The sequence below is a fragment of the Amblyomma maculatum genome, chromosome 2 (genome assembly GCF_055883805.1).
Source record: "Amblyomma maculatum isolate TAMU_Amacu chromosome 2, ASM5588380v1, whole genome shotgun sequence".
NCBI lineage: Eukaryota > Metazoa > Arthropoda > Arachnida > Ixodida > Ixodidae > Amblyomma > Amblyomma maculatum.
The window spans coordinates 48467643-48485264 of NC_139345.1; the positions used below are offsets into that span (position 1 = coordinate 48467643).

The window sequence follows — 17622 nt, forward strand, 5'->3', positions numbered from 1 at the left end:
ACTCTAGTCACTTTAATTTTGCTCAAGCTGCTTTTATGAGCGGCAACAGTGAGGCACGGGAATGACCGTGCCTGTCCCAAGCCGACTCAGTGGCAAACTGGAATCAAAATGCCATATTACTTGGCTTCAGAGAGTTGTAAACATTGCAGTAGTGATGTTTTTTCACAGCTTATTTGATCTCAAATAGTGGTTGTGAATAGTCAATTGGTTGATGTATTCAATTACTGCATGGCGTGCAAGTGCTCACGGAACTGTCGTTTCCTTCGTTTCATGTTCAAAACTGCCTGTTGATGTGTCCCACCGTCTTTAACTTCGATCTCTTCTTTTGCAGGAAGAATTTACTCAGACCTTTGTGCAACACTACAGTCGCATCAGCCACATGCTGACGGAGTCGAACGACTCGGAGACGCTTTCCAATCGAGTGGTGCACGTGAGCGTGCAGCTGTTCTCAAATGAGGCACTCTCGCTGCGCATGACACGCCGTGCCCACTTGTTGCACATCATGGTGATCAGCCTGCGGGCCATGATGTCCCTCATCGTGCAGCAGAGCACGTTGCACGAGGGCACTAGCCGCAACTTCCACTATGTGGTCAACTGCGGCCACCGCATCGCCAAGGACCACTGCTATTGGCCCCTGGTCAGTGACCTCAACAACATCCTTACCCACCGGCCAGTCGCCATGGAGTTCCTGAATGATGCCCGCCTCCTGGATATGTGGTTCTCCCTCCTCACCATGTTCCAAGGTAAGTTCTGTAAGCACTGTCTGGCAGCCAAGATTGGAATACATGGGTCCAACGTCATGATTGATTGACAATTTCATGCTTTGGTATTAAGTCAAAAGCCTTTCTTGGCTCATGGCTGGCATCAGCAGAGGTGTGTCAAATGCAACAGATCCAAAGTCAATCCAACTTGAGCCACATGACAAGTCAGACAAGAATTTAACATTTAAGAGAAAAATTGTCCTCCACTGGGAATCAAACTCCTACCCTTCTGATCACCAGCCGAGGGTGCTAATCAGCTACGTCACACCGGGCACGTGAGAAGAGTATCTTAATAGATGATATGCAAAATGCGGAGCACCATCTTTTAGCACTCCGAAACCTACGTCCGCCATGTTGGCTCGGTCAGCCAAACGAAACCGCTGCCCTGTGCTCAGTAAACACAGCTATGCTTCATGTGAAAAATGAGGTTCAGATGCATTGTTGCACTGTGCTAAGCACTCTGTGAAGATGCTACGATGCATGTGGGGGCCAGCCAGGTATAAACCGTGCATATATATTTTTTTTACTGAGCGTGAACTTTCACTTTCACCAAATGCATTGCGATCTATCCCATGTTAACACATCCAATACACAGCATTTACTTCATTCACTGATTTTCCAGAAACCTTTGCGGCTGTTTGCATAAATATATGAAACAGATTATCTTATTTGTTATCTGTAAACAAAAGAGGAGCCAACTTGCATATTCTCCCACAGAGCATGTTTGCCCGATTGGGTGTAAACACGCTGAAACATTTTTTTTTTCCAGCAGTCATACTCTGATGCCAGTACTGCTCAAGCCTGCAGTTTGGCCTTAAAGAAAATTTTTCATCATTTATGTCGAAGAAACAACTGTGTTGTGGGCCGCAAGTGTGAAGCTTCTAAACGGGTCATGTTGGAGTGGCGGTGGCAGCGAGACAAAATTTTCAACTGTGATGCTACTTCATTTTTGCGTATATACGTTGGTAGTAGCAAGAAAGAAACAGTTGAAAGTGGGCGCTTGTGTCTGTGTGTGCCCTTTCTTGTCCCGTCTTGATTTCGTGCTGTTTCTAGTAGTTAGGAGCAACCAACTCACCCAGCAAGGAAGAGTTATACGAAATACTCTATTTTGCCTACTTTACTTTACATGGGCGATCAACTGGAGTGACCAATTGCCCGCCGAGGGATGAGCTTAGTGATGACTGCGTGATGATGCGTTGAGGGTGGGGTGTTTATGGTAGGTGGTAGCCTGCCTTGTCTTGTCCTTTACATACTCATTTGTGTTGAAGCATGTGTTTGCTGCCATGTTTGCTTTCCCACTTCGTCTTGACTCTTCAACAGGCATGAATGTGAACCAACGGGAGCTGGGACAGCATGTGGAGTTTGAGCCCAACACATACTATGCAGCCTTCTCGGCTGAGCTGGAAGCATCGGCCACACCCCTCTGGGCTCTTATATCGCATCTCAAAGATGAGGTAGGCACCGTTTCCACTTGTGTCTCTCATGACACTGCGTGTTCACTCTCTGCAGGCATACTTTTCTATTGTTAGGCACAGCTTTCTGGGGTTTTGCAACCAAGGCTACACCGGCAAAGTTGTTTTCTTTACGGTGTTACTACACCAAGTAGTTAAGGCATACACTGAAGGCATAATTGATGGTAAATTAGCGAACAGCCAACAGCCCACATGCAGTTGTCAAGGCATGCTGAAACTGGCAGGGACACTCAGCAAACGCCTGTGTATGTTTTGTCCCGACAGGCGGTGCAGCTATCGGTATGCACATGGCGTGTTATACTCATGTTGTACTGGCGAAAGCTTTAAATCTTTTTTCTGTTTCAAGGTCGCACTTTGAGGTATAGAAAAATGTAGCGCGCAGTACCAGAGGACGTGTGCCAAGAAAGGGAAACAGCAATGCTGGAGAAATTTCTGAGAAAGGGCGATGGAGCGTAGTCGGAGAATGGAGGGAAATGTCAGTCGTGCCGCTAGGGGCACAGCCAAAAAGATGGCAGCAGCGGCACAGGGGAGGAGGAGGGAAATGTCAGCTGTAGTGACAGAGGGCATCACCACTGAAGGAAAATGTCAACGGCGGCGCTCGTAGACGTTTCTGGAAATGGTGGCAGCACAGTCGCAGTGTGTTCGTCCACATTGCATACGTCGCTGTGTGGGCTTGGAGCTTCATTCCACATCGCTATGGGTGACCTGTGCATCACGATGGAAAAGGCTAGAGCAGCTTGAAGTACTACTCATGGTAACTATCATCAGAGGGAGCAGCTGGACGAGAGCAGATCAGTAGAAAGTACACGACAAAGTTCAGAACTAGATCAACAGAATTTCAAGCGTCCAACTGGACGTTCACCTTTATCTTTTTCGGGAGTTTTAAGCATCCCTGTGAAATTTTTGTAGTATACTGTCGCAGTCTAATGTTAAAACTATAATAATTCTGGAATGGTACCGTATTCGAGAGCATTGGTAAACACAAGACTTATTTTTATGATGAGTAAGATAGCTCGCACGAAGACCTGGCATTGGTCTGACAGGTCTGTGCGGAGCAGGAAACAAAAAAAGATTTCAGGAACTGGGCTCTCACATTTTATATTGTTTGTTGGTTGAAGAGCTTTGCCTTTACATATCTTGAAATGCATTACTATTGATATTTGATACATTTGTTCATAAACAAATATTGTCACATACTCTGTCACCAGGGGGAGACACGAAAGCACAAAAACTGCAAGAAAGGGGGTTTAGCCTAGGGTGAAAGTTAGAAGCGGCGCACTTGCGCAAGCGCCACCAGCTCTTCTTCGTCCTTTATCGTTCAGCGTGGTGCCACCTGGCAATACCATATAACCATTAATAATTTCTAAGAATTTTCATCATTGTTTAGGGACTAGTAGCTGGACCACGTTTTAACAGTAAGCACTGCCACTGAATTGGGAATGATTTCCTGCCTGTTTCGCCTGCCAGTGCATTAACAAAAAGTCTGTGTTACTGATGTTACTTCTGCACTCTTTTTTATAGGAAACGCTGCCCTTGTCAAAGAAAGTTCTTGAGCACTGTCTTATGGCACTGGAGGATTTCTTTGACAGCATCGGCTTCACACATTTTGACGCGGTGAGTTTGAGGGGAAGGGGCTCATTTTTAGATTGTCGCATTTTTCTAAGGATTGCCACATAGGTTTTAAGGAACACTGAAAACAGCGAAAATGAATTGCTCTTAGTAAAAATAATTTTATTTCTTTTTCAGGTCACTTTGGCTTTTTTTTTTTTTTTTTTATGGCAGTAAAGTACCACAAAAACTCGCATGTAGTGCGATAATATTGAGGGGTAATTTCGTGATGGGATAGGAACAGAAAAAAGATTTTCAATTTTCATCTGCATATCATGCAAGAGAAGGAAGCTCCCTCAAAGCATTTTTCTCTGCATTTTGTCATCGACATGGGAGGTGTGCGAGAGTAGGAATTGGTTGCACTTTGTCTATGTGGTGAATTCCATATGGTCTGGCTTCATTCTGGTGCTTTCCACAGTGGCCCTGCCTAGCTTGGCCCAACAGTTAGTGTTTTGTATTTGGCATGGTATTTTTATGGTAGCAGGCCCAGGTCAGGAAGTAAAGCTAGTTACCTCATCGCGAAAGTGTCGCTCTGCATATATTTATTTTGATACATATATTAGCTGGTTGGAGATTACGTGATTGACAGCCATGTTAACTTGATATCAACAGGATGGGGGAAGGAAAGGGGGCAAATTACTGTGGCACGTCTCTTGTCAAAGTGGAAGGCAAGCAGTTTTTTTTTTTTCCTCTCTCCAGCCGAATCCACACCAGGTGTCATTCCACCTACCGCTGCACCGCTACTACGCCGTGTTCCTGTGCCAGGCGGTGACAAGGCAAGGAGCCACCCTGGTAGAGCTGTTGCCGGACAAAGACACCCTGAGGGCCCTCATGGCCCACCCACTTCAGGCCATGGTATCGTTGTGGCACTTTTCACTCCCCGTTTTTCTCCTCCGATCATTATTCTCTGCATGTCAGCTGGGGCTGTGTGCCAAGTGTGAAGTACAAAATGGCAGCTGTCATTTTTGCTGTCACTATTGCATTACATTGCCAGGAATCGTAAACGAACATTTGAAATTTATTGTTTGGTGCAGACGTGTTTACCGTATTTGCACGATTCTAGCGCACCCCCGATTGTAACGCACAGTAATATTTACCACCCACAAACCATGAAAATAACATGGCACCCGATTCTGCCGTGCACAAGCAATAATGCAGCGAACAAGCGTCTGAAAATTGCTTAAAACATTTAATGGAACAAACAAAATTGGCACTCACAGACACGGCCATGAGACATGGACGTCATCGGCTACTCGCTGTCAAATTCAGAAGACAATCCGCCTTTTGCGAGAGGATATGGCGCCATCATGCGGAAGCGGGCGAGAAACACATTGGATGGCAGTGTGGCAGACGACTCGAAAGCGCACCATACGAAAAGGCCACGCCAACGCAGGTAGAAAGTGAAAGCCCCCCCCTTTTTTTGGCCTCGGGGCAGAAAGTAGTGACAGTGATTGAAGTATATCATGTTCTTGCAGTATGGAGAAATGTACAGCGTTTTCACAATCCACTCATAACGCACGCATATACTAGTATCTTCGTATTGTAAGCGCGGGCCGTGTTCGACGTGACAGACTGAGACGCTCTCAGCGTGCAGGTTTTCGGCAGACAGGAGAGCGTGGAGGCAGAGAGACAGAGAGAGGGATCTCAAAGAGCAACGCAGCCAGGGGTGTGTTGATGCTGCAGAGCTAGGTGGAATCGTCTCCTATGACTTTGAGCGGCACATATGCGCAGGGTGCCTTGAGTTGCAAAGCACAATGCGGTCACCGCGGCGCCGGCATGGTGCAATAGGCGCCGCTTCCTCCTCGCGTCATCTACAATCGTGCAGCGCAGCTATAGGATTTCACCTACGAAGCTCGGCAGAGAGGCACTTATACACACCCCCTAAAAAGGTCATTGTCCCGGCCGGAATGCACACCTGCAGGAAACTCGCAGCATTTTTCTGACAACGGATGATTCAGCGCTGTAGCCGGTTTCTGCCCTCAGGAGTCAGAACGGATGTGGTTGCAGTGGTGAAAAGGTTCTCAGTGCACAGCGAATGGTCATTCTGTTGTGAAAGGATTCACAACCTTTCTGCCTCCGCCGCAATTTCTGCGGAATCAATGACTTGGTAACACATGTGCATCTCCTACATATCGGATGCGCATCTCAGTCAGGAACCAACCCTGTTCTACGTCCAGAGCGATCCACTCTGCAAGTGAATGAGCATGAACCCTCCATGGGGACTCATTTGTGCCGGACGGTTTCCTTGCCGCTGCAAATGGTTGGACGATGATTATCAATTAAGCTTCCTAACGAAGTGCATCTGATTGCGTACACCAAAGGAACAAAATCCAAATGCTTTGGCATGCACGAAGGCGAGCCTTTAAGGGAAAAAAAAAAAATACTGTGCGTCAGGCAAGATTGTCAAGTGCATCATATGCTCCGAGCGGCAAAAACACAGATACTGCAGGTATGTATGCATCTAAAGGAAATATGCATCATGAAAAGTACCTACTGGAGTTTGCATCCAGCCTGTAACGCACCAGTGATAGCTGCAATGAGGATTTCTTCAGTGCGTGATTGCTTTAGTTGCGCCGGGGCCTGAAGGCAATGTATTGTCGTTTCTTTTCTTTATGTGCGAAAGGGCTAGGTAGCTTAGATATCACAGGCGGCTGTGTGCGCTAGGCTGTAATATTTAGCATGTTTTATTGTGACTGCCCCTTGACTAACAAGAAAAAATATCGGCGTTTTAATGCACTGCCGTTCGCGAGCCTCATGACCAGCTCAACCACTCGGCTCGCGAAAGGCGGTGCATTTTAACAAACGCCCAATTTTTTTTTTTTTTCTTTTTGGTCAGGCGACAGTCATGATAAAACATGGTAAATATTACGGTGTGGCGCACACAGCCACCTGTGATATCTGCGCTACCCAGTCCCTTCGCACATTAAGAAAACAAACGACAAAATACATCGCCATCAGACGCGCCGAACAAATGCTCATTGCGGCTATCACTGGTGGGTTACAGGCTTGGTGCAAACTCTGGTAGATACTTTTCATCATGCACATTTCCTTTAGATGAATACATACCTGTAACGAAGTGTTTTTCGCACAGTCGAGCGTACGCAGTCGGTTGCTAAGGTCGGCCATTCAAAACAAGAAAAAAGTAAGACACCTCCGCGATTGGAAGGCATAATTAGAAGCTGCACATGTCCAAAACGGGGACAGAAGATGGAACCAGGTAAAACCATGAAAGAGTGGGTAAAACATAAATGGCGCCATGACAGGCGCAGCGACCGGCGGCGTTGGAGGGAGGGGACGGTGACCGAGGCAAGATCAGTGCATGGCCGTGGTGGCGGCTGCCTGCTCTCTCCTGCGCAACCTCTGTAGCTCGCAACTTAAATACTCGTTAATTCCAACCCTGTTAATTTGGAAATAGGGATAAGTACTATCGGCGCGGTCCCAGCCACCGCCCACGAAAGGCTATGATCTTGGACGAGCACTATGGGTTAAACTTTTTTTTTTTTTGTGATAGCCATCCATCCTTCCACCAATTAGTTGTCAAAGGCAGCACGCGAGTCAGCCGCGATCATGACGCCGGGTTTTAGCAAGGTTCAAAAAGCCGCTTGCTGCTATCACTGCTATCGCTTGTTCCGATGATTGGAGTGGCAGTAGACGGCGCCCTGCCCCAGTCGCTCATAGCATGATAAAGCGAACGTACTGAAAACGAGGCTTGCACAACCGGATAAGCGCTGGCACTTTGCCAAGTTCGCTTCCTCCCCCCCTGCTGGAGCTAAAGTCAAAAGATAAACACGCCTTATCGCTGGCTGCGCAGCATCTTGGCTCACTGCCAAGAAATGTGTTGTCGACCGTGATGGCGCAAACCAAGGGACCCGCTAACTACTGACGCCTTTATTTATTTTTTTTTCCAGATGCGTAGGCACAAATCGGGGCTGGGTGGGTTCATTATGCAAGCGAGTTTGTTAGGCAACTAAATACGGTACATTTACTGTAATACAAAAGGTTCTTGTCAGTTTTTTCTAGGCCATTCGGTAATTCGAACTTCTTTCCCGGTCCCGTGAAATTCGAATTAACGAGCTTTTACTGTATTATAATCATAATATTCTTTTTTTCTTTTCTTTTTTTATTTGTGAACCCACAAACGGCTTCATCATGTGATATTCGTGATTGTGTTATTTATATGCAACTATGGTAACCTAGCCGTGTAATTTAGCATTATGTGAAGAATAACGCTGCAACAGTCGAATTGATGCAGTGCAGATGAGCTAGCTCCGCGTTGATGCATGTCTATTCATCCATCTAGGTGGCGTTCCATGAGATCCTGTGTGGCCTCTGGGCGCGCAATGGACTGCAGATCAAGGGGCAGGCCATGACATACATCCAGTGCCACTTCTGCAACTCTATGGTGGATGCAGATCTCTTCCTGCTGCAGCTGTGTGCCACCAACCTGGAACCTGACTGGTTCATTCGCACAGTTTTTGAGAGGTGCGTGCGGACACGTATGTGCACGACGTGTGCATACTGTCATTCAGGAACCGAAGCTACACATTTACATCTTCTCTTTTTTTTTTTTTTTTTTTGAGAAGGAAAAATACTTTTGTCAAGAAAACAGGTGCCTTAGCATCCTGGTGAAAGACACTGAAGTTACTACACTTACTACCATGTTATTTGTCACACTATACATGGGACCCTATCATGCATCCACAATTTATTCCATGACCCACAGTGTGGGCCCAGCGAATCTTTTCTTCAGAGGTAATGCAATAAATTTACGGTTATTTCTCACTGAGAGCTGGCAGATGTGTAAGGGCGAACTTTACTAGGCTCCGTTACGCGAGCTGCAGGGTAGAGGCGAGGAAGACAAGTGGGCGTCAAATCAAGTGAGGCCGGCTGCATGGTGGTACCAGTAGATGGCTAACACTTTGACAGTGGAATGCAAAATTATACGTGCTACATATGCGTAGGATCAGAGGGAACCATCCCAATGAAAGAGGCTAACGGTGTACCTTAGTAGCTAGCGGCATGTCACCCTGAGCTGCCTGGAATTGGAATCAAGGCTGAGGCATGCGCAGAATGATGTGGTCCAGCGTGCACCTACTTTCAGTGAGAGTTTTGCTGATGGATAGGACACCGCTGTCATGTGTACACCTGTAATAATGTTTTCATTCTTAAAGCAAATTTATGAGCTCACATGCACCTTGTTGATGCTGAAAATGCCTCCTGGCCAAGGTTTCCCCCCAAATTCTTGAGTGGTGGACATTTGTAGGCGGGGTAGTAGGAAGGAGGAGAAAGGAAGGAAAAAGGCAGGGAAGAGGGAGGATTGCCTTTTGTTTTGAAATCTGGTGCCTTAGAAGATTATGCAAGATGCAGTTTAACGTTAAAGACAATGATAATAGAGTAGAACCCTTTTCCTGCATTTTTCGCAGGGCCTAGAGGAAGGAAAGCTTATGAGTTGGGAAAGCAGTTGTACACTTTAAAAAGTGAAGATATAGCAGTCGACTGAACCTGAAGTCATGTTCAGTTCGGCGCATCAGGAAGTCGTACATTGATGCCTCCCAGTTCGCTCCTTACTTGCTGACAGCGGCACTACGCTTCTCGGAAGTTAACGAGGGGCTTTTGGCTCCCACGAGTATCAGTTGCTATACACCATTTTACGACCCTTGAGGAAATTGGTTTGACTGGGCTGTTAAGTGGGGAAGTTGTCAACACTTTCCTGTGCTACGAGAGCAGCCCAGCTTGCCAATATGGCAGCACCCTTTACCCCTTTGTAAAATCGTGTATAGCTCTGCATGTGTAAGATGTCCTGAACAGCGTGTGATCACTCTTCACGTCAGTAACTGTTCATAAAAAAATTGCAACCAATTTGCGCAGTTAATTAAATGTGAAGTATTTGCGCTGCGACATCTTACACTGGCTGTACTTTCCACGGCATCACCACATCTAGATTAGTGAAAGAATGTCCCCATGGTGAAGAAAGGCAGTCTTAGAACAAAAGAAGTGCACTTGAAGACAAGTGCTCGTTAAGGGGGGAGGCTACCCATGAGCACCAAATTTTTTATTTTTTGAGATATTTGAATAAAATTTTGTGGGTAGGTTCATAGCGCAACCATTTGAAAAGCTGCCAAGTTTCTTGGTGCTGGGCTTTCTGGTTTTCAAGATAGAGGAGTATACTGTCACGTGGTCGTGACAATGTCGTTGGCAAGAAATGAGATGTGACCTTCAAGGGATCAACTCTTTATTGGGCTGACTTGTGACTACAAAAGAACTAAGCAGTTGGCGGCGGCCATAGCAACAATCGTGCTCAGCAGTTGTCGATCTACAAATGCCCGTTTCATGCGCCAGCGCTCGATTTAAAGGTGGCAAAAAAAGATCGAGACAAAACTGCAAACAGTGACTAGCATACCCTTGAACATTGTAGCAACGCACGTACATGGCTGCAGTCTTTAGAGATACATCTCGAATCATTTTCTGCAACAAAGAACATGAACAAACAAAGAGTACATAATCGATCCATGCACTACCACCACGGTGATAAGGCCACATGCCGGCGGCTGTCGAAAAAGAACAAAGATTTGCAGCAATATCAAGATTGTCTGCATAGGTCCCTTAGGACAGGCATGAAGAATTCGCAGAATGTGCTGACAGTGGGAAATTCGTTATGATCATTCCTGGATTGTTATGAATACGTTAGGGCAAGACAATGCCCTTTTTCCAAGTTTTCTTGCTGAAATATTTTAACAGAGTCTCAAAATCAGTGTTATTAATCAGACTAGCATTAATGAAATCCTAATTGTCATTAATGCCAGACAAAATGTCTTGGAAAAATGAAATTATGTTGTCCTCAGAAATTTGTTAAGGTATGGAATAAAAGAACCCCCATGAAAAATTTATTAGCAGTTCTCGAGATATGGTTGTCCTAAGCAGCAACACAAGGCAGAAAAAGTGATTCTGAGAAAACAGCCCTAGAAGGTTGAAAGGACGCTAACTTTTTTGTTTTTCGAGGTAGCTCAATGAAACATTTTGGGTAGGCTCATAGCATGGACATTTGAAGAACTACTAAGCTTCATGGCACTGTCCATGCTGGTTCTCAAGTTGTGGGGGCATATCATATGGGTCACATGGATCCAGACCTGGAGAATTTGCAGGATATGTTGGCATTGTGAAATTCATTGCGATAATTTCCAGGCAGGTATCACGGTAAGACAAGGGCCCTTTACCTAAATTTTCTCGTTTTCTAAGTTCCACTGTAAAAGATGCTGGAACGCCGCAGGCGTTGATGCAGTTTGGTGGCACGTTTCACCATGTGGATAGCCTTCACTGCCATGCACTGAACGCGTCTCGCACTTCAAGACATTGTGAGCAACTACGCAATGCTTGACACGCTCTATGAAACCGTTTAGAGGGCACGACGAAAGATCGTGAAAATGGCGATCACAAAAATGGTGAAAGTGAAGAGAATGCACCAAGTACGAAGACAGCCATCAACGAGAGCAAAGAGCTGGAGCAGACGACATGGGGGGGCAGCTGGTGGAGGCTATCGCGTTAGCGGGCGCAGTAGCTTATAGTAGTCGCCTGATCCCCCATGCTCTCGCAGAGCGGGTGCTTTGCCCAATTGCAACCTTAAATTTGAGCACAGCAAACTCAAAAGCTGTCGCGAGGCTCCCAATCAAAAGCAAGCCACGCCTCGACTGCGCTGCTGTCGTTACTGCCGAGGGTGGCAAAAAAAAAGTGCAAGAATTCACAAACAAAACAAGACCAAGGTGGCGGTGCTTACTCGCAGCTGTGCGGCTGCTGCCTCTTGTTATATAATTAATTTCCAATGTTTCTACGACGAGTTCGGCGTGGATAATTACAGAAAGGGTAGTTTATAAGACTGTTGAATATATAATTTTTCAAAAATTGACTTTTTTGTGATTTTTCTGTTTTCAAAGGTCGCGTCCCCCCTTAATACACACAGGTGATCACAAGCTGCTTCATGATGCGGCAAGCGGTGCAGAGCTGAGGGCTAGGGAGTGCCACATGTACATGACTGCTGTCCGTGAAGGACATCCGCCGTGGTGATGCAGGTGTTAGGGAGCTCGACTTCTGTGCCCAAGGATGAGGGATCGAATCCCAGTTGCGGCAGCCGTGTTTTGATGGAGGCAAAAAGCAAGGCGTCTGTGTTCTGTGTGATGTCATTGCGCGATAAAGAACCCCAGGTGGTCGAAATTTTCGGACTCCTTCACTACGGCGTCTCCGATAGCCTCACTATAGCCCAGGGACATTAAACCCATAAACCAAACCAAAGCTTCCTGTGAATGCTGAGGGGTGACTAATATGAAGGGAGAAAGGTCAAATTTGGGGGCGCACGAGCGACTCGCAACTGCTCAGACTGCAGTAACACGCTTGTACACACTGCCTTGGGACAGCTCTGACCGCCGCAACTTTCAATACTCGCCGCTCTCTCATTGGCTGCAGCTGTGCAGCTGCTTCGCGTCCTCATTCGCTGGGCCACTTGACACGCGTGTCACCACCTTCGCTTTTGCGCTTCAAATTCCTGAAAAGAGAGAACAGCAGCTTTAAACAGACGTTGGTCAAATCCATGATTGCGGCTGGTAATACTACGCACTAAAAGGTAGTGGCAAGCAGGGAGCAAATAGTGCAACACACGTGTGCTCTTGTGCTGTTGTTACAGCAACTGCTTTAATCCAATACAGGTTTTGTTGATTAAAAGTGGGAAGCTTATCCAGCTGCAGGGGTCAAGAAAGAAATTGACTAAAACCTTGGAGTGAAGCCTTGCCACAGTATCTTCTTGCACAGCGGTGGCCGCATTATGTATCAAGGGGCACTAGCATCTTGACTGCTGTCCTTGCCACTTTCTCATGCTCATTAGGGGCAGTTGTGATCTTAGCTAGAAACAAGTACGAAGCAAAACAAAAGGTCTGCTTTTACCCACACCACTGGCAGAAGCACTCTTTTGTGCATGCCCCGCAGCTGGCGTGGTGGTGGTGATTTAGAGGCAACCTCTACCAGCACAATTTCGCTAAGTGAGACAGTTCTGCGTGTTTTTACATTGTCAGATTGGGTGCGCTCTTTTTCCAGTCATTACCAAAAAATTTAGTAGTCGACGGTGATCACAGACATGGATGGCTAGGTGAATTGGTGGAGAGATCCCTGCCTCTGGGAGTGCTGTCTTAGTAGGAATATTTCGAGGGTGAATATGCAGCGGTTTTGAAACACATATGGGAGGCACATAGATGAAAAAAAATGTGCAGCTTTAACAGCTAGAGTAGCAGAAGTGTTTATACTCAGTTTCATACAGGTCCTTCCTGTACAAAAATCCAGTGTGAAGAAGTTGTACAGGAATTTTCATTGGGTATACAATTCTGTGCCTTTATAGTTTAATCTTTTTTTTTTTTGCAAATACTATATGAATTTTGAAACAAACAAGATTAACAATGTTCACTAATTTCTAGGGATGTGCAAATATTGGATATTTCTAATATGAATCGAATATGTTTGTTACTCAATTCGTATTCGAAAAACTGATATTCAGAGTTTGCGAATACTCTATAAAGTTTCCGAAGGCACCGAATATTTTCGAATGCACCACAGCTTCCCCACACTGCGCACTTCACCGCAATGCTTCAAATGCAGGGGCTGTGCAGTGAAGCATCCTCAAAACCTTACGGGGCCGTTTTGTGAACATTAAAGAAGGACCTTCTCTTTTGTGAGAAGGAGCAAAGCACTTCACAGAAATAGGAAAAATGTCATTCTCACTTCCATTTCATCTCAAATGCAGACATTTATTGTACAGGTGTTCATCAGATAAAATTACTGTGATACATATGGTTTTCGGCAGTTTATTCAGTCCCATTCGATAATTCAAGCTTTCAGTTAATTCAGACTTTTTTCTAGTCCCTTGAAGGCCGAATTAGAATTTTCTGTATTCAGCAGTCATTTGAAAGCTCCACCCATTTTCATACGGGTCCTTCCTGTACAAAAAATTAGCCGGTATTTTAACTTCGATTAACCCTGGAGGGAAGCGAATGCTTCATTACATGGCTACTCTCGTTGCCAAGCTTGGATTAAACACATTGTGTTTTTATCCAAGCGTAAAGCCCGTTCTTCATCGGTCTCTCCAGCACGCCGTCTTTTCAAGACCTCATTCCGACGTGACGCCTTCGCGTTCTGACGCGCTACTGTAGAAGTGTGTTCATCCTCCTCGTGCAGTGTTGTAACCTAGGCAGGAGCTCGGGGGCTCCTGTTCATACACGTATCACCCCTCTACTTCCACGTCACACTTATGTCACCTCACATGACCTTGACGGGGGTCATAGGTCACTGGAGGCATGACCTTGACAGGGGTCATAGGTCACTGGAGGCCTACGTGACTGTGCCTCAAAGTCACATGGAGACCACCAAGCCACGTGACCCTGACCTTGCCAATGGTCACGGGCCACTTGGTGGCCTACGTGACTATTCTCCAAGGTGACATGGTGACCACCAGGCTTAACACAGAAGTTTGATCTCTAAATCTCCCTCAAAGTGAAAACCTTGACCTTGACAGTGGTCACGGGCCTCTTGGTAGCCTACATGACTATGCACCAAAGTCACATGGCGACCACCAGGTCACGTGACCTTGGCATTGACAGTGGTCACGGGCCACTTTGTGGCCTACATGACTATGCCCCAAAGTCACATGGCGACCACCAGTCTTAGCACAGAAGTTTGATCTCGAAATCTCCCTCAAATGAAAACCGCGCATACCTGACGGCTCGAACTACCTGGCTTAGTGAAGCTTTTGCTCCAGAAATTGGTATCCGGAATCCTCTGTAAATTTATACTGGGTTCTTCACTAGAGTGTAAAATTTTGTAAAATTTAGTTTAGCTTTATTTAGTTTAGTTGTATTTGCAAATACCATGTCATTTCAGAAATAAACAAGACCAACAGTAGTTGCTATTTTTTATTTTATTTTCTTTTACTGATCATTTTGATATTCGACGCATTTTTTTTTCCTTGTAAGTAGAACCCCGCTATAGTAAACTCGGATATATTAAAAACTCTGATATAGTAAAGTCAAACTGAAGTCACAGTTCATCTTCCATAGACAACTGTACATTTCTCACCCTTTATAGTAAAGACGTTTTTGGTAAAAATCGGTTATAGTAAAGTGCTCCTGGCCGCGGTGACGACGACTCCCACGATATAATATCGCCACCCGCACACTACCTAGAATCGCGAGGCAAAGATTTTTTGTAATTTGAAAACAGAAAAATAGCGCAGAGTCTTTGTTTTGGTGGCTTTACCACTAGGCTTAGCACTAGTCAGAAGAAGCCTACTTTTTTTCCCCGTATTCGTACTATTCGAATTGTTATTTGAAAATTTCAATATTTGCACACCCCTAGTTTATTATGCTAATGCATCTGTTATATGAGATTTGTGATTATGCAGCACACAGATTATATGTCAGTTTGTCTCCTGAGTGTGCTGTGAAGGAAAAGAAATTGTATCTAGCACATTTCCTGGGTATTTGCTCAAATATTCGAAAGTGTTCACTTGAGATCAGTGTTTCGGATTTTCAGTACCAAACAATTAGATTGAACTGAACATTCTTTACTCTACCACTCGACTGAATATTTGAAGTTAACGAAGATATTCACATTGGTCTACCACGATGCATTGTGCCCAGTGCTGACCACCAACTCATAGGGTAAGCACGCATTCCCATAGAGTAAATGGGAGATGTCAATTCCTAAACATGTCTCAGCCAACCCAAACACAAAACTAAAAGCCAGAAAGGGTGCCGAGTTTTTTTAGGGGGGCTCCAAAATTTTGGTACCAAGTGAAGTTTGATCTCGGAGGACATTATTTACATGGCCAACTGCTAAACCTGCATGGTGCTCCAATTTTTTTGTAAAATTTTATGACAATTTTGTAAACTGTAATTAATTTATATTCATTACTTAAGTGCTCCTAAATTTTACTTTTGACTGTAGCATAGGGGAGCACGTTTTGGCAAGTCATCCATGTCTGACATGAGGGATGAAGATGCTCATTCGCTATTGTTCTTTCCCTCTGGTGTCCACCAGGTTCCACGTGTGGGAGTGGCTGTCGCTGTCACCCAAACAAGGAAACTCTTACCTGGAGCCGGACAAGGTGCTGCCCATGCTGGAGGCTGCGCTGACCTTTCTCGCTATGCTCTTCGGCATCCGTACCAACCTTGGTGCGGCTCCTCTACTTTTTTTCTTTCTTTTTCTCCTTTTGGCCTGGCTTTTGCTCTGAGCTCATACGAAACTTTCCAACGGCCTAGAATCAATCATGCTTTCTTGTTCGCAGCAGTTGGTGCTAATCAGTGGGCACTGTTTTCGAGGTCAAAACTTTTCGCAATGTAAAGTAATGTGTTGCGTGCATCTGCATGTGCTTCTTCTTCTGTTGCCATTGCTTGATATTCACTGGCTAGCTTCAACTTCGCCTTTGCAACTGTGTTAGGGCAATATGTACAGCACGTGCTGGACAGTGAAAATGCAGCTGGCGATAAAGTGCTTGTGTCTACTGCTAATGGCCACAGGCAAGGATGGCATATACAATGCCCAACACAGTTGTGCTTGATTGCCAACTTTCCATGGTTTCTAGCTACAGTATCACCTGCTGCTGGGCAGGGGACAAGTCCGTTGCATTGTCATTAGTCCAGGTTGATGGGCCGGTAGCAACCCCACTTAAATTAGCCATGTCATATGCTCAGTATGTTCAAATTACTGGCCGTTTTTTTTTTCATTTACTGCATGTAACCATGACGTAACTGAAACATCAGTTGTAACAAACTGAATGTGCGAATACAGAGTGACAAGATTTCACTTTGTCCGATTGCTTCAAAGGTATGAAATGCTTGGTAGTTGAAGTTGGAGCCCCCATAAAGTAGCAGTCAGTGGGCGTTCAAAAGCTTTGGTATTTTGTATTTTAGCAGACTTTGCAGCACATTCGCGTTCCCTTCCTTGGCGAGAGCTGCTTGACGAAGCGCAACATCTGCTGAGGGTTTGGAGGAGGCCTGGCGTTTCCAACACTCGTTTCTTTCTGTATGATGGGAAATCTTGACAACTTTCTGGCATGGTTTTCTTCCATGGTTAATCGAACACATTCCCATATACAGTGTTCGGCAACTTTATCGGAACCGTTTTGAAAACTTCCGTCTCAACCGGAGGCTTATTTGCACTGAAACCGCGCACAAAGCTTGCGCGTTGTTGACCTCTTTGTTACGAGGTAAGTTTGACTGTGGTGCTTACCTAATTTGGCCGCGCATGATAAAAAAAACAAGAACCGCCTGCGACGAGATTGAAGAGAAAAAGACACCAAAGCCGAGTTTCCAGCAAAATGCAGCTGTGGTGCCATCTGGTGACACTGGAGGAGAGTGTCGCGATTCAAAAGCACCCATGCTTATTTTTGTAATGATGCTAGATAACGCCACTGCTGCCCTTCAGCGGAGAATTGGCATTCGTGTCTTTCGCTCCTTTAGTCTCGTCACTGATGGCTGTGGTCCGCGGGACCAAACGATGTAAGAACCGCTGTAAGACATACTACACAACAAAATGGACAACAGCACGCAAGCTTTGTGCACGGTTTCAGTCCAAATGAGCCACCGGTTGAGGCGGGAAAATTTTTCAAAATGTCTCCGATCAAGCTTTTATACATGCATGCTATTACGTGGTTATTCTCTGCGGTACGTCAGTGTGACATTATTCTGATGAGTTATGCTCAAAACCGCCTGAAGTTCAAGGTCAAAGGTCAAAGTCATATGACATATTCA

General features: G+C 45.5%; 1 protein-coding gene across 5 annotated transcripts in view; it reads left to right on the top strand.

Annotated features, from left to right (window-relative positions):
• Positions 1 to 17622, top strand: part of Ubr3 (Ubr3 ubiquitin ligase) — an 82358-nt gene that overhangs the window by 16074 nt on the left and 48662 nt on the right. For all 5 annotated transcript variants that reach the window (XM_084594061.1, XM_084594065.1, XM_084594062.1 and 2 more), the window contains 6 exons: positions 332 to 743; positions 2082 to 2215; positions 3755 to 3847; positions 4541 to 4696; positions 8142 to 8323; positions 15911 to 16044. In XM_084594061.1, coding sequence (XP_084450187.1) covers positions 332 to 743; positions 2082 to 2215; positions 3755 to 3847; positions 4541 to 4696; positions 8142 to 8323; positions 15911 to 16044 — 1111 coding nt within the window. The remainder of the gene's footprint in view (positions 1 to 331; positions 744 to 2081; positions 2216 to 3754; positions 3848 to 4540; positions 4697 to 8141; positions 8324 to 15910; positions 16045 to 17622) is intronic.